This window comes from Acanthopagrus latus, chromosome 2 (assembly GCF_904848185.1).
Source record: "Acanthopagrus latus isolate v.2019 chromosome 2, fAcaLat1.1, whole genome shotgun sequence".
Classification (NCBI taxonomy): Eukaryota; Metazoa; Chordata; class Actinopteri; order Spariformes; family Sparidae; genus Acanthopagrus; species Acanthopagrus latus.
In genome coordinates, this window is record NC_051040.1 from 22,834,678 (window position 1) to 22,862,006 (window position 27,329).

The window sequence follows — 27,329 nt, forward strand, 5'->3', positions numbered from 1 at the left end:
CACATGAATATACCTCACATACAAAATAAACACAGTTGTTAGGCACACGTACAACCTCTACAATCTTTAAATCAGTCCAGGTGACCACAAACTGTCCCTTCATCTGTGCGTCAGAAGCCTACTGTCTTCTGAAGCATCACCAGACTTCAACGGGAAGTGGTCTGATGGTGAGAGACATTTCAGAGCTCTCAAACTTTCTCAGTATTAAAGATTAATAGAAACTAATAAAAGCGTGTTCTGTTCAACTGTCAAGAATCTGAAACTGAAACACGGCAATGTGTTTCTGTAAATAAATAAAAGTACTGTGATGGTCTTTTGTCCAGTGATGCTTAGACGTTCTAGCACACAGCATTACCACACTGCTGGTTTCACTGTACCAAACACTGACAGGTTGATTTCACTTTTAGCTCCGCGCTTCATGTGTGCGCCTTCAAATGGTAAGTCCTTCTGAGAGATGTACATCCTCTTCCTTTCCAAGATCACAGACCTCGCAGGCCAAACTCATGTGAAAGGACGAGCGAAAGAGCAAGAGTTTCCTGTGAGATGCATCTTTGTAAAACCACAACTTATCATTGCAGGTGGAGTGAGTGAAGAGATGCTGCTGCTGGTTTAAGTCTGTGCTTGCATGGCTTTCATTCATTTATGGGTCACAAGCAAAAAGGTTTTTCAACAAATTATTAACATTATGCTGTCGGGGTGTTTATCATAAATCAGTTCGATTTTTCAAATTATCACAGATCAGGACAGATTCTCACTTTTCCCGGATTTTATGTGAAACACATAAATACGCCTGACCCACAAAATATTGTCAGATAAACATAACTGTTCGGCACACGTACAATCTCGGTCTTTAAATCAGTCCAGGTGACCACAAACTCCCCCTTCATCTGTGCATCAGTGGCCTGCTTTCTTCTGAAGAATCGCCAGACGTCAGCAGGAAATGGTCTGACGGTGAGAGACATTTCAGAGCTCTCACACGTTCTCAGTGTTAAAGAGGAATATCTGTTTGTTTGAATTCAACATGTTGACATGATCATCACACAGATTGACACTAGTTCTGTCAATCGACCGGCGTAGGTGTGAAAATGAAACGCAGCAAAACCCTTCCGTAAATAACTAAAAGAGCAGTGATGGTCTTGTGGTTTTGTCCCATGATGCTTAGAGGGTCTAGCATACAGCCTCACCACACTGCTGGTTTCACTGTGCAAAACGCTGACAATGACTGCAGGCAGGCTGATTTTCCTTTTAGCTCTGCGCTTCATGTGTGTGACTTCAGATGGTAAGTTCTTTTGAGAGATTCGCACCCTCTTTTGATAATCCAATTGTCTTATCTATTTGTACATTACTCAGTCGATTTAAGGTATCAGTGAGTCATCAGCTTGTGTTTGGATTTTTGATTTTACGCATTGAAAAGTTGGCAACACGATATGATAGTTCTACTGTGTATAGTTGGCTACGATGTTTAGATATACACTTTTTTCTATATATTGCTTATTTCCCCACTTTAAACACACAAGGTCTATCAACTGGTCTAGTAAATTTGGACTAGCTTTTTAAAAAAATCAGTCTGTGTTATATTTCTAATCGCTGTCTGTGATACATTGAATATCATTTTTATATTATTCTGCTCAATCGGCATATAAACGTGGTATCCAGTTACATGTACTACCTTTATTCCCAGCCCTGACATTTAATTTGAAAATTTAGTAATCTTCAGTAACTTGAGACACTTGTATATCTCTCTTCTCATCAAGATGAGTCGGACACTGAGAGTTCCTGTGATGACTCGGGGCTTTGTGAGACGCACACACTCAGCGCTCCACTTGGCTCCTCTGTCCTCCTACCATGCAGCTTTTCAACAAGAAGCCAAAACTTGGTGTCATGGGTCCACGTTCGCGAGATGGTCCAGCTCATATCTAAAGGGCGCGTCAAGTTCCTGGACCCCAGAAATGGCCGGCTGAAAGCTTTTCCAAACCATGGCTCAGAGGGGAACTACTCCATCTGCATTGACGAGCTTGAAAAGTCCGACCTGGGGTGTTACCGCTGTGAGCAGGGGGTCGACTGTCTTCAAGTTGAATTGGTAGCTGGGATAGGTGAGAGGACTTCTGTTTAAAGCCTTTGAAGGTCTTGTCTTTCTCATACAGTGAAGAGCACGGTCACAGACCTCATAGGCCAAACTCATGTAATAGGACAAGTGAAAGAGCAAGAGTTTCCTGTGAAATGCATCATTGTAAAACCACATCTTGCCACGCAGGTGGAGTGAGTGAAGAGACGCTGCTGCTGGTTTCCCTCTGTGCTGGAGCGGCTTTCATTGTACTGATTGTTGGCGGCTACTTCTGCATGAAGTACATCTGTGAGTATTTTTTGGTCAGTTCATCGAGCTGATGGATTGGTTGGTTGTTTATTAATACTTTTTGTTTTTATTTTCAGGGGGCTGTATTAACAGGGCACCTGACCATGCGAACAATCCTGTGTGTGCAGGTACTGAGAATGAGCAATAACTTCACAACTGACCATTTACATTAGATCCATCCACGGTTGAATGTTGCTTGGTACACAGTTATTGTTACGTCTGAGCACAGGAATGTGAGGACAATTAATACTGCCACTGTTGAGATCAAACCCTGCCATAGATGTTTTATCATTCAAGCCTAAGAAGGATAGGCACTCGTTATTCATTATCATATTATAAAGGTTTGAATTATAGTGTGTTATTTATCAGCCCATTGAGCCCCAAGGAATCTTGAATCTGATAAAGTTTGATTTGTTATTTGAGTGAAAGTTATCTACAAAAGATATATCATACAAAGGAAAATAAGCATATTGGCAAGACAGGGTTAGATGAAAAGACTGATGGGGTACTCTTCTCTGTGTAGGTTTAATGTGTAGCTAGAGCCAGGAGGCGATTAGCTTAGCTTAGCACAAAGACTAGAAAATGGGGGGAAACCTCCAGCCTGGTTCTCACCACACTGTTTACACTGTAACTGGAAATAGCGTGGATGGAAAAAAAACATTGTTCACGACAGCTTCTCGTCTGAGATGTTCAGAATTTGTGACACGTGTCAAGACACTCTTGGCAAAATGGCTGCAAATCCACCTAAATAATTCCTTTGCGGCCCTAAAAGCATTTTCACCATTGACCGCCATTAAGAAAGGGACGTCTAGTAAACTCTTTTCAGGGCACCAAGAGCTGCAAACAAGGTCTATTATGAAGTTTTATATTTGTAAAAACTTCCCTCAAGCTGAGAAGATCTGTGATGTCTGTAAAGTCCATGGGAAGTCCATGAGTGGGAGTGGGGGAAACTCTTCTGAGCATAATCTGTGGGCCGCATAACCAGGAAGTTAACAAAGAAGCCCAGAAAGCCGCCATCTTTGCATCTGCCATCTAGCAGTTATATAAATCTATGGGGTAGCCATGTGTCTGCAACCTTTAAACCAACCACACTAGCACTTTCCAGTCTTGATGCTAAACTAATCTAACACACTGCTGGCAGTAGCCTTGTATCAGTCTCACTGCAGGTGCTATTGTCTTGCTGCAGGTGCCGGTGCTCCACCTCAGGAAGTGGGCAGAGAACAACAGAGAGGTATTTGATCACAATAAAGAAACAAACACTCACTCAAGTAATATTTGTTTTGACATGTCTATTTTCTTCACAAGAAACTTGTACACAATGTGTCTCATTCTCCCACAGGAGAAGACAACCTCGTCTATGGTGCGTTCACACAGCTCTTCTCTCTCTCTCTTGAGCCTTCATTCTCCAAGTCATCTTAATTAATTCCCTTTGATTAAATGTGATCTTATCCCAATGTCTTTGTCAATAAACTCTGAACTGATCCTGCTTGAATGTCAGAAAATGACAACCAAGGCCCAGCGATCCAGCAGGGCCACCCTTCCAGAAATGTCAGCAACGTGCCGGGAGTTCAGCCTCACCCGGACAGGGCTCAACCCGCTCAGAGTGGGATTTATCCAAACGTGGACCAGTTTCACTTTGAGAGGATGGAAAGCCACAGAAGAAAACAGAGGTTTCATAGAGGTGCTTGATATTCAGTTGAATTACTGCGGTGTGTATTAATGGTGTCTCTTATCACCCTGTCATGAGAAACTCCCTCTTCTCTCTCCCCTCCAGAACTCCTCAGCAGACTACGGCAAGCAAGTTTCAGTCGTCATTATTATGGTATGATAAACATTTTTTTTTAATGATACATCATGTCAGTGCTGCCGGGAATTTCACTCAGTCCTTTTATCACTCAGTTAACCAAAGTGACATCAGCAAGCAGCAAGCCACGTCAGCCCAGACGAGGAATCAGCGCAGAGGTAAGCAGATCTTCTTTGTCTCTGGTTCATCTGTCAGAATTACCTGTGTGTGAGAACAAACAGAGTAGCGCGATCAACTAAACTCACCGAGGCGTTTCATTTGGCAGGAAACGCCGGGAAAAAGAAGGTCGAAGAAAGTGAGTGCTGACTTCATCTGTGGGCATGCTCGGGATGAAATAATACTGTGCACTGAACTACTCTCCCACTTCTAAATTGTTTCCTCTTCAGATCAGGAATACAAAAACCCGATTTACAACCGGAGCCCAGAGCAGCTCAACCACCGGTAGAGAACCAAGGATGCGGTTCAGAGAGCTGCTGAGATGTTTTCAACATCCATCCGGTCACAAGTGATTCATTTAACACAAGTAGTTTAAACTTAATGCATGACTTATTGTGTCAGTGTGTTGTAAATCGGTTCTGCGTTTCACTGCCTGTACACCTATGTGTAAAGTTGATCAAATGCAGATCTTTACATACGGAAAATTAAATCAATAAGTAGGTCTGTGTAGGGTATGTGCTGAGTGAAATAAACTTATGTATGTGAGTTGTGTATTATGTAATTGTAATATGGCCAAGTGAAATAGCCAGATGACAGAGGTGCCCTGGCCTGGCAATCTTGTTCTCCAGATGTAAGAAAACGTGTTTGGTTGGTAAAGGCCCTAATAAATGTCATTTTTTCACTAAAAAATTTAAATTGTGATGTCAACATAATGCTATATGATTTTTTTTGTCCCCATATTATGTCACCCTGGTCATATACTTTAAATATAAACTGCTTTTTGACAAAATAAAACATGTTTGACTTGTGAATAAAATATAAGCCATCTGTGTGTTCTTTCGGTCAATCGCAAAGGAAAGTAGCCACAGATCTTCTTACCAAACGACACCAACACTACAGCCTGTTAGTGTTTGTGGTTGATGTTAACTTTGTACACACAGAACATGAGACATGGAAACTCCAGCAGATCCAGGAAACCAGCTCATCTAAACACAGGAACTCCGTGCTGTGAGGTGGCAGAACTCCTCTGAGTGTCTGAGTTGCTTTTACTCTCTTGCTAATTAAGCCCAACGAGAAGCAGCTGCTCCACCTGTCAGACAGCGTCCAAAGATGACGGCTCACGACTCAGACCTCCTGTTGGTGACGCGTATTTCATTTTGGCTGCTTCTTTCCAGTTGTGGCGCCCTTGCTTCCTCAAAACAATTTCAAGTTGCAATGTCCAACACTGGGAATGACAACACACTGATTTGCCGTGACGGGTTCATGTCTGTTAACATACCAAAGGGACAATTTGCTGACCTGCCTTTCACCATCTATGTTCAAGGTAAGTCAGGCACTAACAATATCTTTTGTGTTTGCTGTATGCTCTTGCTCATGTCCACATTTTTGCGCAGATGAACACAGCGGATATCACCAAGCTGTTGCTGTGGCAGAACAGTGTCACTACTTCCTGGAAGAAACTGACACTTTTTTATTAACAAATTATTAATATTATGCTGTCGGGGTGTTTATCATAAATCAGTTCAATTTTTCAAATTATCACAGATCAGGACAGATTCTCACTTTTTTCCCGGATTTTATGTTAAACTCATAATTACGCCTGACCCACAAAATATTGTCAGATAAACACAACTGTTCGACACACGTACAATCTTGGTCTTTAAATCAGTCCAGGTGACCACAAACTCCCCCTTCATCTGTGCATCAGTGGCCTGCTTTCTTCTGAAGCATCACCAGACGTCAGCAGGAAATGGTCTGACGGTGAGAGACATTTCAGAGCTCTCACACATTCTCAGTGTTAAAGAGGAATACCTGTTTGTTTGAATTCAACATGTTGACATGATCATCACACAGCTTGACACTAGCTCTGTCAAACAATCGACTGGCGTAGGTGTGAAAATGAAACGCAGCAAAACCCTTCCGTAAATAACTAAAAGAGCAGTGATGGTCTTGTTCAAGGTCAGGCAGGCACTAACAATATCTTTTGTGTTTGCTGTATGCTCTTGCTCGTGTCCACATTTTCGCGCAGATGAACACAGCGGATATCACCAAGCTGTTGCTGTGGCAGAACAGTGTCACTACTTCCTGGAAGAAACTGATGCTTTTTTTAACTTCACGGTTGCTTCGCATGGATGTTTCGTGAGAAGACAAGTGAGCAGAAAAGTCTCAGACTGTTAATTTTAGATTTCAGTACACGATTTTCACACTCTAATTTTTCTTCACCACTTCGTTCAACAGAAATACGTGACAAATCTGACGGTGGTCATCATGGCACCTGGGGACAGGGGAAGAGTTAACATTGTCAAATTAATACCTCTTGTATGTGAGAGGGACATTAAAGGTTGAAAGGTTTAATTCATACAGATAAAAAACGTGGAATGTTTCAGAATTCAGTTTACCAGTAATTCTCAGTGTGTTTTTCTACAGAAGTAAGCAAAAAAAATAGTTCACTGGTGTCAAGACATTCCTCCTGCTACAAGGATGGGTTCCACATTACCATCTCTCAGAACGCCACCGTCCCACCTCTGAACCTGGATGCAGTCTGGATCCCTTCGAGCCAAAGCCACAACTGTAAACCCCCAAAAAGATCCAAGGATGCTGTCACATTCAGCTTTCCATTCACTGACTGTGGCACGCAGTCTATGGTAGGTGTGACGTCCACATCCTTGAAACAAATCAGATGGTATCTTTTTGAGACTAAATATCTGGTTGTGTTTTGCAGATTTCCGATGGGACATTAACCTACTGGGTCGATGTCGAGGTGAAACATCGTCTGCGGGGAGGCTCAATATTTCGTGACACTCCTTTCCAGTAAGAAATTCAAACTTTACTTACTTTTTGAAGGTACTGGGGACTCATTTCACTTGTTTGTTTTGCTTTCTGTTGTAGTCTTACTGTGCGGTGTAGCTTTTCTCTTGCCCAAATGACTCATCTGGGCATCGAAGTTCAGGGAGAAAAGTCCCCAACGACACTGAAGAGTGAGGGACTACTGAGGACAGAAATGAGGTTTGCCAAAGGTCAAGTTTATACTTGTTGCATTTCATTCCTAATGATTACTTTTACTGTCCATAAACAAAATATCCTGAGAAAGTTTATACATGACATGAAAATGAAGTAATTGCTTTTATTTATTTAATTTATTATGAAGGGCCAGTTTCAAACAAGTAGTCATTTCTGTTTTCAATCAACATTTTATCTACAGATTCTAATTACAGGTCTTTCTATTCCTCCCGAGACTCTCCGACACTGACTGAGCTTGGCCAGCCTGTGTATGTGGAGGTGTCGGTTCTCAAACATGAGTACAAGGACTTGAAGCTGCTGCTGGAGGACTGCTGGGCGACACCGACCAAAAACCCACATGACCCCAAAAGATGGAAGCTGCTTGTTAAAGGGTGAACCCTCGTGGAATCAGTAGTCTATACTTTATGTACATCTTTTTCTTTACATCCATCATCTCAAGCTTAATTTTGTATCCGATCCAGATGTCCTTTCAGTGGCGATAGCCACAGAACTGTTGTGCTGCCGGTTGTCTCCAATAAGGAGCTGAAGTATCCCTCTCTTCATAAGAGGTTTTCAGTCAAGATGTTCTCATTTGTGAAGCCTCCGACATTTGAACACCTGGTAAAAGGATTTCTTTTTTCAAATGAGATGCTGGTATATTTTAGCCTTGGTGATTTTTTTCTTTTTTTAAACAGAGGATGTCCTTCTACAGGTATATTTCCACTGTGACATAGAGTTATGTAAAGGACCAGCTTGCTCACAAATCTGTGGCAATGGTAAGTGGATCTGCAGCCTGTTTTTCTCCTTCATGAATTTGTCCTGGTTTATTCATTTATGCTCAGGTTTGCATGTAACATTGTGAGTCTTCGTTTTTTCCATGTCTTCCAGGAAGGCGGAAATCGAGAAGAATCACATCAGAGCCAGGACAGAGGATTCTTTACAGTGAAGTCTCTGGTGGACCTATTCTTTATCAGCTGTAAATGATCAGAAGAAATCAGATTGACATAGATACATCTTTGCCAGGTTCAAACTAGTGCAGGGTTTGCTTTTGATTTACCAAATGTATCTAGATAACTGTTACATGTAAAATGCAAGACTGCAAGTCATTGTATTTTAAATAGATATAATACTGAGTTTTTGTCATCGCTGTACAGGCTCTTGTTTGTTTTGGTTGGATAAACAGAGAGATGATGTGATGTATGCACTGATGATCAAGCTGCTGGTAATAAATATATCCAAGTATGTAGCTCAATGCTCTGGGACTCAAAGAAAGACCTCAGAAAGAATCACATTTTCAAATGCTGCAAATGTCTTGCATTGCTTGCACTGAGAGAAAAGTACCAATACTCCTGTTAACTTTATTTAATTGACTAATCAGTCTTATGGACATCAGAATCAATCTGTTTAGTGGGTTTTTATTTCCTGTGTTTTAGTGAGTTTCAGTGTTTACATATATTTAAAAACAAACAAACAAACAAAAAAAAACCTTAATTTGAAAAGTCCTGACTGGCTTTTAATGTGGTGGAGAGCGTGTGTCATGTGCCCACAGCTCGACCAATAGAAAAGCAGAGTGGGTTCGTTTGCGGAAGTTACCGAGCGAGTGTGTCGTCTTCAAAACGAGTGGAGGAAGAGTGACAGAAGTTGCTCTTTTGTTCGATTCACTACAGTCTGTGGGTACACACACCAACTAAACCGTGTCCCACATCATTAACGCCGGTATTAATTTCTGTCCGTGCGGTTCTTCGCGCTGATATCTGCTGATAAAGCTGGTCAGAGCTGTTGGTCATGTCCAAATCATCGAGATGGGACTCGGCCGAAAACGAGTCAAAACACCTGCCGATCTACCGGCACAAAGCCAAGCTGGTTCAGGCTGTGGAAGGCAGCACTTTTCTGGTTGTCACCGGCGAGACTGGCAGCGGGAAAACCACACAGCTTCCACAGTACCTGCATCAAGCAGGTGAGCTGTCGTTTCGCTGTCCTGTCCCTGCAAAACCACAATGAGAAGCTACATGGAGGCGTGTTAATGCTTAATATGCAACACGTAGATGTAATTTAATGCAGTGTTGTTGGTTCAAAAGCCCCGCACTATATGCATTCTTTATATTCAAGATATAGAGTTGACCATTGGATTAAAATATGAACTTCTCTCTCTTCTTTTTATTCTAGGTATGTGTAGAAATGGCAAAATTGGCATCACCCAGCCCCGCCGGGTGGCTGCCATCACGGTGGCCCAGAGGGTAGCCCAGGAGATGCAGTGCACTCTGGGTAGAGAGGTTGGCTACCAAGTGCGCTTTGATGACTGCACATCACAGGTGAGAGGCAAAGATTGCCCAAAATCCAATGTATTTAATTCAGATACAATGCAGTGTTTAAAAAGTGAAAATCATGTTTTGAACCAGGACACTGTGGTGAAGTACATGACGGACGGCTGTTTGCTCAGGGAAATCCTGGCAGACCCTGTACTTTCTCAGTACAGTGTTGTAATCTTGGATGAAGTGCATGAACGCAGCCTCAACACGGTGAGTCACTACAGGCCACTGGCCCAGTGTCATACACCTGTATGATTTATGCACTGTACTGTCAGATGCATACATATCTATCTTCTTTATGTCAATTTCAACACCCAGTTTGACCAGGTGTTCTCATCTGATGCAGGATATTCTCCTGGGTTTATTGAAGAAGATGTTTTCCGACCCTGCCAAGTCCACCAAGGGCAGATCTTTCCCTCTGAAGGTGGTGGTGATGTCCGCCACCTTGGAAACTGACAAACTTTCAGCCTTTCTCGGCGGCTGTCCTGTCTTTGCTATTCCCGGGAGGACTTTTCCTGTCACCTGCACATTTGGCACTGCTGTAGGGCCTAAAGACATAGAGAGCACTGGCTATGTAAAAGAGGTACTGAGTTTGAGCATCATGTAGGATGTTTTCTTTTTTAATTTTGCATCATCTATTCAGTGATTCTGGAGAAAGATTGTTGAGTCTCATTCCTAGATTTCCGCACCGTAGCTGAATCAGACCGGTGAGCAACTACGGCAGCAATCTAACCATAAATTGCATTTATATAATCACAATAACAAGAAGTCTATTTCAGCGCTAACACTATCACTTGAGTAATTTACTCTGTGCCATTTCATCCGACAAGTCACTTTATTCAAAGTGAGGATGTTGTCTGAGGATTATTTTTTTAGGCTGATGACATCAAAAATATCATAACAGACATTCAAATCTTCACTCGCAAAAACCCCAATTGAAGCCTCAAATAATAAAAGACATTTGACTCTGCATTACGTTTATTTTAACTTGGTTTCACTTTTATTTACAATCATTACCCCTTGATCAAGTTCGGTTTTTAGCATTGGTTTAATTTGCTCCTCAGGTCGTCAGAATGGCCCTTGATGTGCACACCAGTGAACTGGCTGGGGATATTCTTGTGTTTTTGACAGGTAGGTCATCATTATGGAGCCCTGAGATCTCACTATACATCTTAACGCTGACAAAAACTGCCACATTGATTCTCCGTGTTTGACAGGTCAGTCAGAGATTGAGCGTGCCTGTGACTTGCTGTTTGAGAAAGCTGAGTCTATAGACTACCGCTACGATGTCCAGGACCAAACCGTGGAGGGCCTCCTTATTTTGCCCCTCTATGGATCCATGCCCACTGGTGAATAACCTACAACAGCTGTCATATCTTATTCATTGTGAAGGAGATTGAATGTAGCTTTTTCCAGGTTAGGTCAAAATATTTCTGTGTGATGCTACTGCGGAAGGAAAAACTTGTATTATTTTCGGTCTCTTTGCAGATCAACAGAGGCAGATATTTCAGCCTGCACCCTCCAGAATCAGGAAGTGTGTAGTGGCCACTAACATCGCAGCTACATCTCTCACCATCAATGGCATAAAGTGAGCGAGGCCTGTGGTTTATCGCTGCAACAATGAAGTATGTGTGTATGTGTGATCAGCACCAAATATACCATGGACTTTCTCACCGAACCAATTATTTTTTCCCTAAAGGTACATCATTGACAGCGGGTTTGTGAAGCAGCTCAACCACAACTCCAGGGTGGGCATGGATATCTTGGAGGTGGTGCCCATATCAAAGTGAGTTTCTGACTGAGCAATGTGCCATTGGGAACCTTTAAAAAAATGTTTGTTAAAGTGATTTTCCTGCTTACACTTACACACACACACACACACACACAGACACACACACACACATGTGTGCGCACCATTAAGAGAGCTTGCCAACAGAGATTTGGGCTGAATTCTTTTTTGGGGGGATTTTCTGTGATTAGGAGCGAGGCTGAGCAGAGAGCGGGCCGAGCTGGAAGGACCTCAGCTGGGAAATGTTTTCGAATCTACACCAAGGAATTCTGGGAGAAGAGCATGCCCGAGTATACAGTTCCAGAAATCCAGAGGACGAGTCTGACTGCGGTGGTACTCACACTCAAGTGCCTGGGCGTTCATGATGTCATAAGGTACACCAATACATAATCTGTGGCTGTTTTCTTGTTTCTTAAAGTTCCTTTCACCTCATTGAGTCATGACTTATTTTCTTTTAAGGTTCCCTTATCTGGACTGTCCAGAGGAACGGTTTCTTCTCGAGGCCTTAAAACAGCTCTACCAATTTGACGCCATCGACAGGTGAGTGGTTATGTTTGTGGACCACATTTACGCTTCATACAGAAGTGGGTTTATGTGACGTTTCGTGAGCACTTATCTCTCCGGCGTGTTGGCTGTAGGAGAGGTAAAGTGACCCAGCTGGGGGAGCTGATGGTGGAGTTCCCCCTGCAACCAGGCCTTACCAGGGCTGTGCTCAAAGCCTCTTCACTCGGCTGTCAGGACCTGCTGCTCCCCCTGGCCGCCATGCTGTCTGTGGAGAACATTTTCATCAGGCCAGGTTGGCACTGTACCTGTTTTAAAGAGGGCATGCAAACATGTACTTGTAGCAGAGTTCCTAAACATTTTCATTGAATATTGAACCAAGAAATTTCTCTATTATTAAAACATAATTTACTTTAATGATTTAATTGTTTATGTATTTAACGTGTCAGGAAATTGAATATGCACAGAAGAAGTGTTGAAGTATAACGTGAAGACTCTGAATGCACACACTGTTGGCTGATTTCCTCCATCCTGCAGGAAACCCTGAGAAGCAGAAAGAGGCAGATAAAAAGCACAGAGCACTGGCTACCAAGAGCGGTGGCATGAACGACTTTGTCACGCTCCTCACTGTGTTTCAGTTGTGTAAATCCAGGTAAGGAACCCCTCTGATTAGTGCTGCATCAACATTATTTATCTTTGTGCATGCAAAGAAATGTCACGTTGTCTAGTACTTCCCATGTATTCACTGCAAAATTGAGCCTTTCTCTTGCATTCCACAGTGACAGACCCTCAGCGTGGTGTAAAGATAATTGGATCCACTGGAGGGCGCTGAAGTCAGCCTTCAGTGTGGAGACTCAGCTGCGAGAGATACTCCTCCGCCTCCAGCAGGTACAGTACAGCAGTTTACAGAGCTGCTGTAAGACATGTTTGCCCCCCCCCACCCCCCACCAGCACCATCAGTGTTTTACGCGAATAATTGCAACAAACCTCTGCAGATTGCTTTTGTCAGATCTACTACTCTCTCATTTGTTCCACACTGCTGTGATAATTAGTTTCATGATTAGAGTCTGAATATTTTTTCCCCTTTCAGAAGAGAGATTTCCCTGTGGAAACATTCGATGGCAATAAGAGTGAACTCTTCAGGCGATGCCTGTGCACAGGATACTTCACCAACGTTGCCAGAAGGTATCACCAAGGCTCATTTAATACTGTCCATATTTAATCTCTGGATTCTTTTGTGCAAAATTGTTCAGTAAATGTTTTTCTATCCCATATAGGTCGATTGGTAAGGTGTTTTGCACAATGGATGGCAATGGATCCATGGTTAACATTCATCCATCATCATCGGTAAATGTGTTTTTAAATGAATTCCAAAAGATCTTGACTAATCAAACAGTTTTTTTTGTAGAGGACACACCAAAAAATTCATGCTTCTTCTCTGATTTCTCCTTTGATTATGATTCCTTGTTGCTCCAAGCTGTTTGACCAGGAGGCTGAGCTCAACTGGGTCATCTTCCACGATGTGCTGGTGACCTCACGGGTGTATATCAGGACCGTGTGCCCAATTCGTTATGAATGGGTGAAGGACCTGTTACCTAAACTCCATGAGGTTGACGTCTATGAACTGAGTAGCGTGGCGAGACAAGAAGTGACCGATGAAGAGATGACAAAGTGGGAGACCAGGGAAGCAGCCAAAAGGCAACCAGGTTGTCAGAATCTATAATTAGATGTTTATTTGGAAATTGTGATGTTATGCACATGTGACATGCTCAAAAAAATTGAATGGCACTCAGTAGAGCTCATACCTCCACCAAAACCCAACAGTTCCCTTTAAGTCAATCAAGCCTGATCCAATCAAACTCGATAGCCCTGTATCACTTTTATTTGGATCCACACCATCTTTTCTGGATCCAGACCCCTCATTCATCCAGTCCTCGTAGTTTTTGTGAACTCATGCTGACAAACAAACCAACCAACCAACCCAACACACAAACAGATGCGGGTGAAAACAAGAGTCTGCCCAAAGCATAAGCTAACAGATTACTTTGTTCTTTTTTCAGAGGTTTCTTCTGAGGATATTGTGAAGAAGCTGGAGAAGCGCAACAACGAAACCAGTGTAAGCGACGCTCGCGCTCGCTACCTACAACGAAAGCAACAGAGGCAGCAGAGTAAAGCTCTTTGAAAGATCGGTCACTCACTCAATGTATCACAAAGAAGCATTTTTGTAAATACCTGAACAATAAACCTTTATTACGTTTACAATAACACTGCCTCTTTCTTCGATCCCTTCACTTTGCACCTGCTGCTGTAGTAGTGGTCGGTTTCATGGGTGCCTTGGTGTGTGTAGCAGTGGTTGGTAGACTGAGAGAGAACTATTGGTTTAAAGAGGAGGTGGGAGCACTGAGTGAAAATACACATTTTGGGACATTTGACATTAAGTTTGTACATTTTTTTCACCGCCTATCTGTCAGACAATCTACACAGCAGCTCTGTGCAGCCGGAGTGAGGTTAAGGTTACAGTATAGTACTTGATGTACTTTTTCACACCGACTGTTCAGGTGCAGTGGACCCTCTCTGGCCTCGTACGTCACTTCCTTTTGTGTGCGTCTGCGAGGCTGCTGTACTGTCTGGCTTGGGACGGAGGGTTTCCACGCTTAGCGGGCGACTAACCACATTAAACCCATAAAGGGGCGCTTTTATCCTTCCGGGATTTGTAAATTATTTGTCGTCGCGTACAGCACAACTATCCATCAAGTTGGAGCTCGGTGGACTTTATTCCCTCGCTGGCTCGCTTACGCTTCAGTGAGCCACTGCAGCAGCAACAGACCAAGCACGCCGCCACCGCCGCTGTTGTTGTGAGAGAAGAAAACAAGCTCGGCGAGCAGTCCGCTAAGCTGTGTGATCATTGACAGAGTTCAATACACACAAGCCTCAAGTGATAACTGGTGCGAGCTGTGTGTAGCGAACCTCGGAGCCTCTCTGAGAGCCGACAGCTGGGTATATATCGTCGCTGAAGTAGAGGTAAGAACAGCCGGGGGAATGAGAACTAGCGCAAGTGGCTAACTGCCATGCTAACTAGCCGTTAGCTTGAAAGCTATTTTGGCTAGCTGCCTTGTTTGGTCGTAATGCGGTCGTGGTCAGTGTCCTCACTGCTGTCTGAGGCGCCACTTGGCCGAACTGTCCGTCGGCTGTAGTTGAAGTGTTGTAGTAACTTGTGTACTGCTAAGCTAGGGTGGAAAAGCTAACGACCTGTCTTGGACTTTGAAGGAAACCCTTGTTGACTTTGCCTCAGTTAGCTCGGCACTACGCTGAGGGTGAGGATGCGTTAACGTTACGGTAATGTTTACGTTTGGCAGCTTGTACTTGTGCTGGGTGTAGTTTATAATAAGTCATCCATTGATTAAATATGATAATCTATTGTGGTAGATATGTAAAGCAATCATATTTACGGTCTCCACATTTCCTCAAGTTGTGCTAGCTAACGTTGCATGTGAACCAAGTACCTTAACGCTTGACTAGATATAATTGTAGCTGTCCTCTTTGTTAAGTCCATTGTGTTTTTTCTGGTGTACAATAGGACAGTTTCCTGCTCTGTGTTTACTATCTTATAGAGCACCCACTATTATTCTGGTTAGTCAAATTAGACGCTGTAAAACTAAGATGCACAGCCGTAGTCGGACTTCTGATGGCCATAAAAAAGTCCGAAGTCGTGGGAAGTCTTATCTTTTTTATCTTTGTAAACAAAGTAGTTCAAACAGTCTTTTAGTTCCGGTGACTGACTGTATGCACTGTAATATCCGACCCCATCACTTTCACTGAAATACTGAGAAATTCTTGTAAACCTATTATCTAACATAAGCTGTTGATTCAGGGCTGACCCTGGATCACCAAGGCCTCTCCACAAACATTCAGCAAGAGCTGTGGGAGGCTATTATATTTAACAATACAGGAGCTTTGCAGCCATGTTGCTGATCGTTAGATCACTGGCATATTCCACTTTTGTTTTCTACCTGGCATGATTAGAGTAAGAGCATTTAAACACACCTTATCATGACACAGAAACACTTCTTCTTCTTTTTTTCTTTTTTTTTTTTTCTCAGGAAGAGCTGCACGAGGTGGTTGAGGTGCCTGGAGTTTTTAATATCTAGCTTGTGGTCATGATAGTCATTATGTTAGTCTCATTTTGTATATCACTGTCAGAAATTGTGAGATGGCCAGATAAGAGGTGGTGAGCTGAGTGCAGAGGTCAGCAGTTTCTTTGTTGTGGAGTTGTGTTTCGGGTGCCTGAGAAGGTGCAGAATTTATTCAAGCACAGTGCTGTGGCGACAACACTCAGATAGGAATCAAGAGCAATACACAGAAAGTTTCCTTTGTTTTGAGAAATCAGTTTCACTTCATGTCTTAACCTCCACCTTCCTGGCAGTAGGTTTACTTCCTTCAGGCCCTGTGTCTTTTCATATTTATTTTTCAGCGTTCCTCTACATCCAGCAAGGCAACTGCAGAAAAATATTACCCTGGTTGAGTGTTTTTTTTGTTTTTTTTTAATTTATTCAAAGTGAGGAACTGAATTGTAAATAGCCTGAAGTCACACAGCTCTTGTTGTGCACATATTTACAAGTCAGCTGAGATTTTAAACATGAGTTTTTACAAAGAGTAACAGTGCACCTATGCTAAGTGTTCACATGACCTTCTGTTGTTTTTGTGACTTTTTTTTACTGGTTTGGTTGGTTTATGGCCCTTTGCACGTGACTGACTGTTGTTGTTCCCAGTGAGTTGTAATTACATATTTATGCCACAAGAGCTATACGCAACAAAGGATTCTTATTATATATTTAATGTAGTTATTATTTTTGCAATTAATTATTTGGTCTCTACACTGTCAAATCATTGTGAAAAATGCTCATTCTAATTGCCCATAGCTGATATTGATGTCTTAAAATCACTTCTTTTGTCCAGTCAGCTGTCTGGAACTATTGATTATACAGAGATTGTACAGAGAGCTTGAAATAATTGGCATTTCTGCATTAACAGTATTTCTCTCTGTTTTCCTCCAGGTTTTACAGTTTTAAGTTTTTTTGTTTTGTTTTTTGTTTTTTTTAAATCTGAGCCACTGTTGGGCACTTGACCAATAGGAACAGTTTGCACAATTTCCACAAGCTTGTCTGCAGCCCCCTCCCAACCCAGAGAGTCTTCTGCCCCAGCATGAATGAAGTCACTGTTGTGAGAGAGGGATGGCTCCACAAGAGAGGTAAGGGGGCCCCTTGTGTTTGCTGTCAATCATTTGAGTTCACATTAAAGTCATATTCCATGTCAAAATCTCTATCTTGAGTATTAAATACTCCTCCTGCAGGTTTGTTTGGTGTCAATCCCTCATTGACGGCAGTCACTTACAGCAAGTTTCCTTTGATAATCGAAAATCGCCACCTGTCTGTTTTCCAGGTGAATACATCAAAACATGGCGGCCCCGCTACTTCATCTTAAAGAGCGATGGCTCCTTTATTGGTTACAAAGAGAAGCCTGAGGTGTCCAGTGACCACAGCCTCCCACCGCTCAACAACTTCTCTGTCGCAGGTACATTTTCCCTCCCGGCCAGCAAATTTCAATAAGTGTTCGCTTCGTATTTGAGAAGTGTGTTTATGTTTTGTTGTTTCTTCAGTGTTGGCTGATGTGTCTTTGCTTTGTAGAATGCCAGCTCATGAAGACAGAGCGCCCTAAGCCCAACACGTTTGTCATTCGCTGCCTGCAATGGACCTCTGTGATTGAGCGTACCTTCCACGTAGACAGCAATGAGGAGAGGTAAAATATTTTCACTCCAAGGGTTTTATATTTAATTCTGTCTCTTCGGTTAAATTTCAATTTTCACATATTTAAAAAAAAAAGCACTCAAGGACATTTTTAGAAACACATTTAGAGACATCAATCAAATCATGTATCACATGACAGTACATAAACATAAATACAGCTAAAAAATGACACACAGTTGTTGTATTGAGGTGGACATGTAAAATACTGGCTTAGTAGGAAAATAATGGAAAAGTCTCAGAGTCATAGCAATCTGTCTCCAGTGTAGATAAGAGTGGAGATGACCAAAGTCTTGTATGGGAAAAATGTGTTTTGAAGATTTGTTTACATGAGAAACTCATGAGAAAAAAAATGTACTAACTAAAATTATTCCTGGAATTAAATTAAGGTTAGTGACAGAAGCTGAGACTTTCTTTAAAGAAAGTCAGGAAAGAAACAATCAAGAAGCTGCTTTTCCCCAAAATCACTCACAGATGGCCTAAATGGACCATTGTTCTCAACAGGCAGTGAAATGTGGTTTGCAAGAGTTTGCTTGAAATAGAATTCAGTGCCAGATTAAACCTGATTTATTCACCCCTAACCCAAGCAATCGTCATTGAGATTTGTTTACATCGGCTCTGCCAAGTACTAAATCCCAGCAGCCCCCCGGATTACCCTCATCCTTCTGAACTAGTGTTTTTCCTTTTAGGATATATTTTTCGCATACCATCTAAACAATCCATCTATATACAAAGAGTTTATAAAAAATGTTATCACAAACTACAAAGTGTATCTTAAGGCAAAACTTTAAAACCTGCAGTTTCAAATCTGTTTAAAATAGATTCAGAGTGATATAGACATGGCTTTGGCTGGATTTGATAAGGGCAATGTGTGTTTTCTGGCACAGGAAAGAATGGATGCGATCGATCCAGGCAGTGGCAAATAGCCTGAAGAGTCAGCAGCAGGATGAGGAACCCATGGAGATCAAATTTGGCTCACCAAGTGACATCAGCGGCACAGAGGAGATGGAGATTGCTGTGTCCAAATCCCGCACAAAAGTGGTCAGTATTTGCACAAGCAGCGGCTGGCAGCTGACTGTTTGCTGTTTGTCCAGCTAAGCTCATCTTTATTGAGCAAGTTGTTTAAACTTTAAGCCTCTTTCTCAAAGCTTTTTGGTGAAGCAACCTTTTAAATGGGCGGAGGGTAACATTCGTTTATATATTTTATCTAGGACTGATTCACTTCAAATGATTTTGAATGGCTCTACTTTTAAGGACTATATTTATCTTTTGACCATTGACTTTTTCATCCAGTGTAAAATGTATGTAGAACTGCAGTACTTAGAGCTTTATTTAAATAATTTCCTGCATTAGATGTGGTATTGTTTCCCTTTCCCTACATGTTACTGTAGATCTGCCAAAGTCTGATGTTTGTCAGTTGTTAATTTAAAGGCCCAGTTCTCTAATTAAATGAGAACGTTTCATATTTATTCCAACATGTCATGTCTCGCATGAGAGATTAATCACTTATCAAAATACTCCTTTCTGCCTGCATTTGCAGAAACAATAATTATTAATCATTGTAAAACACACTTCATTCAAACTTGACAGATAAACTAAATAAAACAGCATCTTTGTTCATCTTTCCACTGTTGCACAATACTAATTATGGTGATTTGGTCAAATAAATCCTAAATCCACCTCTTTTTGTGAAAATATTCCTTCTGTACATGCTGTTTTCCCCCGCTGCTTCTCTGATGCCAGCCCTACTTCTCACTCCTCTCCTTAGTCTTCAGAATCACAGATGTACCATTCATGGTGTGTTTGAGAAAAGCCAGATGTAAGCTCACTCTCAAGCACCAGCAGATGTGTGCACCGTTGTGAAGTCTTATCTTTGAACCTTGTTCCTACAGACCATGAGTGATTTTGACTACCTGAAACTGCTGGGGAAAGGGACATTTGGTAAAGTGATTCTGGTGAAGGAGAAGGCCACAGGGATGTACTACGCCATGAAAATCCTCCGGAAAGAAGTCATCATTGCAAAAGTTTGTACCAATCACGTCACAGTATGATATTTGCATTACATTGTTTTAGAAGTGTTTCTGTATGTTAGTGCGGGGTTCTGTTTTCATTGCATATACCAAAGGTGTTTGTGTGTATTCCTATAGGATGAGGTGGCACACACAGTTACAGAAAGCAGAGTTCTCCAAAATACGCGGCATCCCTTTCTAACGGTGAGTTACCAGTGGCTGTTTTCTTGCGTTCCAAAATGAACGGACCATTTAGTCATTATAATGCAGTTGCTAAGTTTTGTCTTCTCCCCTACAGACACTAAAATATGCATTTCAAACGCACGACCGGCTATGCTTTGTGATGGAGTATGCAAATGGAGGAGAAGTAAGTGTAACCCTTTACCATCTGCCCCACAGTTGGGTCTCATGTGTTGATGTTCCTGTGCATGACTCTTTGGAAGATAACCGATTGTAAAAGACAACACATTGCGATGCACCAATTTAAGGGTGACATTTGACTGGTTAAACAGACCCTGATGTGTTTTCTTAGTCAGTGCATTTTGTTTGGGCTTGTGTTAAACCTGGCAATCAAAACCTGGTGTGGATTAAATAAGCGACCAAGAGCACTTGATCCTGTTCCACTTCCAAGCAAACCCTGGCACAGGTTGTTCGGGGTGTGAAAATAAGCAAACGAACCACAGGACTTTTGATAGGACGTGATGTTAGCATGATTTCAAATCAGCCTACTCTAAAATCCATCTACCCATTGTTAACAGTTCAAGAAGTCTGTATAAGTTGTGTAGATGTATGTATTTTTATTTCAGAAAATAATTTGGTATCACAAATAGTGACCCCTCTGTAAAACATCCTTAATAATAAAAGATGCTTTGTTGTTTTTGGTCCTTTCTCTACAGGTTTAACTCATGATATGCGGTTGATTTGGTTTCTTATTTCTACTAATAATGCCTATATCAGCCCGATATATATGCTGGGTTGATAATTAATGCAAAAACTGTGATTAAACAAGCTATTGTAAGAATGACTATGGACCTATAAGTAAATGCATTTTAACAAATCCAAGTTTATTTTCCTTTTTTTTTAATCAAGAATCCCAAGAAACACGGAGGGTTGTCCCTAATTCTTTTCTTTATTCTTTTTCAGCTATTCTTTCACTTATCACGGGACAGAGTGTTCACGGAAGACAGAGCAAGATTCTATGGTGCAGAAATTGTGTCAGCACTGGAATACCTTCACTCTCGCAATGTAGTTTACAGGGATTTAAAGGTAAGCCATCTGCTATCTCTGATCGCATAGTATTGTTTATTGCAAATAGCTGCAGAGAGTGGTGTTATGTGATATGCTATAATTGTAGATTGTCATACAACGTAACCATTTAGCAAGGCATTTCATAAGTGCTGCAATGACTATATTGAAAAAAAGATATTACAAGTTCAGATTTTTCTTCTTACATGCACTATTGAGTCCTCCTCCTCAGTCATATATTGCATTCATAAGGGTTCTCAACTACATTCCATTTTTCACTCCTCGAACTAATTTGACTCTAATTTGAATCTTTGCCTACACAGCTGGAGAACCTCATGTTAGACAAGGACGGCCACATAAAGATAACAGACTTTGGGCTGTGTAAAGAAGGCATCACAGACGGCGCCACCATGAAAACCTTCTGTGGAACCCCGGAGTACCTGGCACCTGAGGTAACTCCATAATTCCTTGGGGCTCTGACGCTTATGTGTTTTCTGACCAGGTTTATGTAAATAAGCACTGATGCTGCATTCTGGATGAGCTTGACGAGAGTTTTAATAAGTTGGATTTTTCATTCTAAAGGAACTTCATTAAGGGGCACTATGTGAAAAGAAGTTCAGACCACACAGTAGTTCAGCTGGAAGGGGCTGATTGTAAAATTGTATTGTTGGTGATTTGGATACAACAACAATATAATATGAACTCTAAGAAAAGGATAATCAACCCTGAACATTGCTGATCAGCAGGTTTAAAATCTGTGATTTTGTTCAGAAACTAAATATCCTGTATCATGGACGTAGCCATGTTGTAAGGGCCTTATTTCATCTGTAATAATTTTGTAAAATAAGTCATTTTGGTGTCTATGAATAGGGCCTTGAAACTTTCTGTTGTTTCATTTGTCTCTCATTTGTTTTAATTCCTACCCTGTCAGGTGCTAGAGGACAACGACTATGGACGGGCAGTGGACTGGTGGGGACTGGGAGTGGTGATGTATGAGATGATGTGTGGTCGGTTGCCTTTCTACAACCAGGACCATGAGCGTCTTTTTGAGCTTATTCTCATGGAGGAGATCCGCTTCCCCAAGAACCTGGCTCCTGAAGCCAAGGCCCTGCTGGCAGGTCTGCTCAAAAAGGACCCCAAACAAAGGTTTGTGATTGACCGCTGATGTATATTTTTACATCATTAAAGTTGGATGGATTACAAATGCATGGAGAATGATCAGTAATAACATGTGAGAATGATTGGGGTAAAAATAAGCAAATTATGACATCATTGTCCCTTATTCTGTTAGTATTGGAAGGATTGAAATAAAAATGATGCTTTAAGAAGTTTGTACACATATTAAGGAAATTAAAAACATGGGTTTCATGAAAGCCTGAGAATGGCCAGATATTGCTGGTGGTCTGTTTTTGTAAACATCTATTTACTGCAGCCATATAAATGATTTATGAAGAAGTGTTAAACTATATCAACAGCCTTTTCATAGGGATCTTTTGAAACTGCTTATTAGACACAAGACAGGACATTTTGAAGTTTTAAAAAAAATCTCGTCAGTTCAGTCAGCACTGTATCTGTTGAAATCCCAGCAAAATCCCCTCCAAAAGATACTAATCTGAAATTCTTTGTGATTCATTAAATAACAGACTGTTTATTTGGGATATGATAAATTTGTACTGTGTCTGTGAGTGAGTTGTGAGTGAGAAAACATGGCTCAGTAACTGGCTCCTGAAGCCAGAAAAACAATTTCTTTGCACCCGTCCACTGTGCTTGGGGGCAGCACACATACAGTTATAAAATAAGTAACCACATTATTAAACCCTTGTTCCTTGTTGATTAGTTTTGGTACAGGGTAATGGCCATAAACAAGGGTATAATTGATTGTTGTTTTGTTCGAGCCCTGTTGTTTCTGGGAACAGTCGAATGACATCTAATATTAGCACATTGAGCACCGCCCGCAGGCTTACTAACACATGCACTTGTAAGGAAGGAAATGAAAAATACAATTTAGCTAAAAATTGGTGAATACAATTCAGAAGAGAACAACACAAGTTTGTATAATTATCTGCGCAAAGAGAAGGTGTCTGCTGAGTGGTTGTTGATGATGACAGTGTTTTGTTTTGTTTACAGGCTCGGAGGTGGACCAGATGATGCCAAAGATGTGATGAACCACAAGTTCTTCACCTCCATCAACTGGCAAGATGTTATTGACAAAAAGGTGAGGTGCTGGGGAGAAAACAGAAATGATGAGACATTTAAAGGGGACCTATTATGCCTATTTCCAACTCTATTTTTATTCTGGGACTCCACTAGTATAGCTTTACATGATTCATAGTTCATCCAACTTCCAGAAGCCTGCCAAGGGGCAGCATCCACAGATTGAATAGTGCCTTCCTTTTTCACGTGCTGGACAGCACGGTTTATTCTCTCATTTTGGTGAAACAAAATCATATTTTCGGGATAAATTAATTCATTGAACTACCATGTTTTCTGATGGTCAGACAGTTTTACTTGTTGCTTAACTATTTAGCTCATGTAGCCGTGCAGTATTTGAAACTTAACATAACGAGTCCCCTTTAAAATAAAATGTATTCTGCTTCTCCTCAGCTTGTTCCACCCTTCAAGCCACAGGTCACATCGGAGACGGACACGCGTTACTTCGATGACGAGTTCACAGCACAAACCATAACAATAACTCCCCCTGACAAGTGTGAGTAGATAGACAAATGTTGTTTGTACTGGGTTCATATGTGTTTGTATGCATATTAAAAAATGGAGTTTGTGGATGTAATTTTTTTTTTCTTTCTCTTCATTCCCATACTCCAGATGACAGCTTAGATCCAGAGGATTCAGATCAGCGTACACACTTCCCTCAGTTCTCCTACTCTGCCAGCATACGGGAATGATCACTCAGACTCTTGAACATGCAGGCAGGCTTACGCACGATCACAATCCCACATACACACTTGCACTGCTGGGGAGTTGGAATGACGCAAACGACAACTGGCACAAAACACATTTTCATTCGGTCTTTAACGCACATACTCTCACACACGCAAACACACACACACACACACACACACACACACACATACTGGCAAATCAGAGAAGATGCGATCATAGAATATGGATTGAACACACAGGCCGTGAATGACTGACCTCAGCAGGTTTGTGTGGATAGACCGGCAGCTTTGTCTCTCTATGTCCTCTCAGGGTCGGCTTCAGGCTTTCCCTGCAGGACCTCTGCTGCACTACACTGGGTACCACATCAAAGCCTTTGACACTTTGAAAACCAGGTTATGCCAGCAAGTACCACCTCTTTACCAGCTGTACCCATGCTACACACACACGCAAAGACTGCATATATATACACACAAACGTACTTGATAGAATTAAAAGAATTATAATCGAAATTAGGAAATGGAAAAGATTTGGGGAAAAAGACACATTTTTATTTCATCAATTGTTGCGGTTTTAAATGTAAAGCCATATTTCTGCATATTTTGTGATTTACTTTTTCATTTTTTTTAACAAGTGCTCTTTCTGGAACTTGCTGTTACAAATCAAGTGTGAAACTGTTCTTACAGTGGGGGGAAATGGGGCAGAGAAGAGGGGAGGAGGGTTGCCATTTCTGCGTTTGCACTGCACCTGTATAAGCGAATGGACGCGTCAGTGTATGTGTGTGTACGTGTGTGTGAGGGAGAATGTCTGAACAACCATTTTTGATTCTCAACCATCCATTTTTGATTCTAAACCATCCATTTTTGATTCTCAACCATCCATTTGTGTCTGTTTTGTGCATGTTTTTTAAACTGAACTATTGCTGGAACATCGAAGAGAGGACACTACTCGGCACACTCTATGGCCTTTCTAAAAGGGAACAAGCAGAACAAGCATGTCATTTATGATTGCTCTGACCAGCTCAGCGCTAAATTGACTCAGTCAGGAAAAGAAACTCTTGCATGACTAACCTTTGCTTTGAAAGTTGCTTAATTTAACTCAAAGTGTTGCAGCAGTCAGGTTCTGAAAGTCCACGTCACTGTGTCCAGACTGACTTATCGACCAACCAGCTTCTGGTTGGAGCTGTACATTTCATTAAGGCCAGTTGTGTGTTACGTGTTAGAGACCGTAAAAATAGAAGGAAAGAGGAGAATAGAGACTAGGTGCTTGACCACAGTTGTTCCCCGATCTGTGTAGAGACCGATGTAGATGAACACAGCCATCCACTGTCCTCAATACAGTAATTCTCACATTCTAGCTGAAGAGTTGGGCACCGATCTTTTGTTCATTTGTAATAGCAGTGTAAGTTTTAAAATATTTTTTAAAATAAGCCTTTGAGTGTTCCCGTATTTAAAGAAAGAGCGTTCAAATGATGTTAAGTATTTCATAATGAGGCCAAAAATCGACTGACTTGGTGGACATTTATCACTTCAAATGATTCCACATTTGATGTTTAGAACCTTTGGTTTTTATTTTCTTTAATGCTGTGTCAAGGCACTTAAATCTACGTAGTTGTATGTCTGGAGCAAAAGTCTGCAGGTTTACAATCCAACTAAACTGTGCATGAGCTGGTAGACCAACCTTCAACCTGCTGCGGACAGGAGGAACTAATCAAAACATCAGCTCATGTATTGTCAAGTCTAAACGTAAATCTGCTGATTGGGTTATGACGGCACATGATTGAGAGACGTTCTGGACAGCATATAGAAAAGTGCTCGTGTTGATACCAGCATGTTATATTACCCATTGCTGGAAGAGATGTTGGTTGCTCTTCGAGCTTCACTAAAGGAACATCAAGATCTTTTTTTTTTTTTTTGTTTGTCATTGTTTTTGTTGATTTTACTTCTTTTTGTGTCCATCTATTTCTATGATTTTGGAAGACGGATTGTCTTGTTTAAGTATACATTATATAAAATATATATATTAAAGTTTTTAAATGGCCCTCTTTTTGATTAAGTTCTTCATTTCATGGGATTTCCATCTTGATATTGTTTGTTTAGCTAACTATCAGTAGTTTCATATTCAATGGGCAATTATTTTTGGGTTTGCAATATCACATTCTGAAGCCGAACTGAATTCACTGTTCATAATTAGCATAATTCTACATATATTAAAGTATTATCAAGATAAAATAACAGCTTTTTATCATTTCTTTTTAAACTAGATAGAATTTCCTCAGCACTTAAATTTTCATCCATTTTGAAGAACACATTTTTAAATTGTACTCTTTTTAAAAAGTTGAGAGTAATGAAATTGACGTTTTGGAATTTTAAAGACTGCTAATTCTTCAGTGATATTTAAAGGTTTAGCAAAAAGCATCAGCTAGCATCCACCCATCATGTCACACATTAATTTGTTTTTATTTAAGTTTGTGTGAGTGATGGTGAGACGTTCGAGTGAAAGTGATGACAAGAACACAGATAAAAAAGCAGAAGGTTTTTGACTCCCGTGGCTGGACAGCAGGTAGCCCCAGTTCCTGCAGATAAAAATGTGATCTCTGTGGAAATGGCTTTGATTTACAGTTCACAACTCCAGCACCTCTTCTCACTGGCTCAGGCACAGCCATCATACTCTAGCCTAGTGTCCTGCTTTGGAAACGGCAGGATCGGATATCAGAACCACTGCACTGATGGACTCCACTGTGGATTTGCCTTCATTGCTATCATGGCCATAAGGGGGTGCTGCTGAACTTTTTTAAATATTGGTTGTGAAGCCATACTCTGAACCTCGCTGCTGCTGGCCACGCTTTAAGCAATGCTTCACAGCTGAACATGCAAGTTAATACCCCTGACCTCTCCTGTAGGCATACACAGGCACAACAAGTGCCTCCTCACTATTGTGTAAATACCAAAAAAAAAAAAAAAAAAAAAGCTTGATGGTGAATGCAGCATTAGTAGAAGGGGAGGCCTGCAGCTTTTTAGTATTTGATTTGCAGCTTTACTATGGTTACCTTGCTTCTCTGTATATTTGAATGTGATCAACAGTCACGAATGTCACACCTGATGCTGGTGTAACAAGATTTTCTTTGCTTGTTGCTGTTAGTTGAGACTCAGAGGGCAATGAAAAAAAGCAATCTTTAAGGGGAGGATGTTGTCCTGGTAGACAGTTTCAGCCCCCCTTTTGCAAGACTTTACAATGTAACGGGTTATACCTGCTACAATATGGTAGCTTATAACATTTGCAACTATAATGTGCCAGTAAACATTTTTACTGAATACAACTTGTGTGGGTGTCTTTTTTATTTTATTTCTTACAGTGTACACCTGTCTGTCCTTATAAAACACACTGTAGCAGCTCTGCAAGCCTTTATGAAGCTTTCACTGTAGTATTGTGACCAGCTGTAGCTAATATTTTGGGATTGTAGG

At 41.3% G+C, this 27,329-nt stretch overlaps 4 protein-coding genes across 6 annotated transcripts; all 4 read left to right on the plus strand.

The window, feature by feature from the left end:
- Positions 1-41: 41 nt before the first annotated feature.
- On the plus strand, positions 42-5,132 carry LOC119030694. Its single transcript, XM_037118480.1, has 11 exons — positions 42-1,279; positions 1,755-2,093; positions 2,255-2,353; positions 2,431-2,481; positions 3,540-3,584; positions 3,693-3,713; positions 3,852-4,034; positions 4,128-4,175; positions 4,253-4,315; positions 4,423-4,452; positions 4,544-5,132. Exons 1-11 carry the CDS (start codon positions 1,219-1,221, stop codon positions 4,600-4,602), a joined length of 999 nt encoding a protein of 332 aa, XP_036974375.1. The 5' UTR covers positions 42-1,218; the 3' UTR covers positions 4,603-5,132.
- Positions 5,133-5,399: 267 nt separating this feature from the next.
- Positions 5,400-8,565, plus strand: LOC119030669 (zona pellucida sperm-binding protein 4-like). 2 transcript variants are annotated; one of them, XM_037118435.1, is made up of 10 exons: positions 5,400-5,637; positions 6,343-6,464; positions 6,552-6,654; positions 6,741-6,958; positions 7,036-7,124; positions 7,203-7,330; positions 7,516-7,705; positions 7,796-7,934; positions 8,026-8,089; positions 8,202-8,565. In XM_037118435.1, the coding sequence occupies exons 1-10, from the start codon at positions 5,424-5,426 to the stop codon at positions 8,291-8,293; spliced, it is 1,359 nt and encodes a 452-aa protein (XP_036974330.1). In that variant the 5' UTR covers positions 5,400-5,423; the 3' UTR covers positions 8,294-8,565. The 2 variants fall into 2 exon arrangements, with proteins under 2 accessions (XP_036974330.1, XP_036974337.1); XM_037118442.1 differs by having other exon boundaries at positions 7,203-7,319; positions 7,529-7,705.
- Positions 8,566-8,911: 346 nt separating this feature from the next.
- dhx40 (DEAH (Asp-Glu-Ala-His) box polypeptide 40) lies at positions 8,912-14,177 on the plus strand. Its single transcript, XM_037118407.1, has 17 exons — positions 8,912-9,270; positions 9,480-9,625; positions 9,713-9,832; positions 9,969-10,205; positions 10,687-10,753; positions 10,840-10,971; positions 11,111-11,210; positions 11,322-11,408; positions 11,603-11,785; positions 11,871-11,951; positions 12,050-12,207; positions 12,450-12,564; positions 12,692-12,800; positions 13,003-13,097; positions 13,190-13,259; positions 13,390-13,618; positions 13,973-14,177. The coding sequence occupies exons 1-17, from the start codon at positions 9,099-9,101 to the stop codon at positions 14,092-14,094; spliced, it is 2,223 nt and encodes a 740-aa protein (XP_036974302.1). The 5' UTR covers positions 8,912-9,098; the 3' UTR covers positions 14,095-14,177.
- A 321-nt stretch (positions 14,178-14,498) lies between these two features.
- Positions 14,499-25,905, plus strand: akt2 (v-akt murine thymoma viral oncogene homolog 2). Of its 2 annotated transcripts, none has more exons than XM_037118414.1 (14): positions 14,499-14,933; positions 16,967-17,160; positions 17,352-17,483; positions 17,597-17,708; positions 18,601-18,754; positions 19,606-19,737; positions 19,861-19,926; positions 20,021-20,089; positions 20,866-20,988; positions 21,291-21,419; positions 21,899-22,113; positions 23,095-23,182; positions 23,572-23,674; positions 23,791-25,905. In XM_037118414.1, the coding sequence occupies exons 2-14, from the start codon at positions 17,115-17,117 to the stop codon at positions 23,868-23,870; spliced, it is 1,449 nt and encodes a 482-aa protein (XP_036974309.1). In that variant the 5' UTR covers positions 14,499-14,933; positions 16,967-17,114; the 3' UTR covers positions 23,871-25,905. The 2 variants fall into 2 exon arrangements, with proteins under 2 accessions (XP_036974309.1, XP_036974316.1); XM_037118421.1 differs by lacking the exon at positions 14,499-14,933 and adding an exon at positions 15,004-15,226.
- The last annotated feature ends 1,424 nt before the right edge of the window (positions 25,906-27,329 follow it).

What these genes read in the sequence shown, in the direction of transcription:
- LOC119030694 (XM_037118480.1), top strand. Translation starts at nt 1,219, where the DNA reads ATGACTGCAGGCAGGCTGATTTTCCTTTTAGCTCTGCGCTTCATGTGT. An exon ending in CATGTGTGTGACTTCAGATG is followed by an intron (nt 1,280 to 1,754) that starts GTAAGTTCTTTT and finishes CTTCTCATCAAG; the next exon opens with ATGAGTCGGACACTGAGAGT. An exon ending in AAAACAGAGGTTTCATAGAG is followed by an intron (nt 4,035 to 4,127) that starts GTGCTTGATATT and finishes TCTCCCCTCCAG; the next exon opens with AACTCCTCAGCAGACTACGG.
- LOC119030669 (XM_037118435.1), top strand. Translation starts at nt 5,424, where the DNA reads ATGACGGCTCACGACTCAGACCTCCTGTTGGTGACGCGTATTTCATTT. An exon ending in ACTGTGGCACGCAGTCTATG is followed by an intron (nt 6,959 to 7,035) that starts GTAGGTGTGACG and finishes TGTGTTTTGCAG; the next exon opens with ATTTCCGATGGGACATTAAC. An exon ending in CTCACAAATCTGTGGCAATG is followed by an intron (nt 8,090 to 8,201) that starts GTAAGTGGATCT and finishes CATGTCTTCCAG; the next exon opens with GAAGGCGGAAATCGAGAAGA.
- dhx40 (XM_037118407.1), top strand. Translation starts at nt 9,099, where the DNA reads ATGTCCAAATCATCGAGATGGGACTCGGCCGAAAACGAGTCAAAACAC. An exon ending in CTATGGATCCATGCCCACTG is followed by an intron (nt 10,972 to 11,110) that starts GTGAATAACCTA and finishes GTCTCTTTGCAG; the next exon opens with ATCAACAGAGGCAGATATTT. An exon ending in CTCACCATCAATGGCATAAA is followed by an intron (nt 11,211 to 11,321) that starts GTGAGCGAGGCC and finishes TTTTCCCTAAAG; the next exon opens with GTACATCATTGACAGCGGGT.
- akt2 (XM_037118414.1), top strand. Translation starts at nt 17,115, where the DNA reads ATGAATGAAGTCACTGTTGTGAGAGAGGGATGGCTCCACAAGAGAG. An exon ending in AAGAAGTCATCATTGCAAAA is followed by an intron (nt 19,738 to 19,860) that starts GTTTGTACCAAT and finishes GTATTCCTATAG; the next exon opens with GATGAGGTGGCACACACAGT. An exon ending in CGGAGTACCTGGCACCTGAG is followed by an intron (nt 21,420 to 21,898) that starts GTAACTCCATAA and finishes CTACCCTGTCAG; the next exon opens with GTGCTAGAGGACAACGACTA.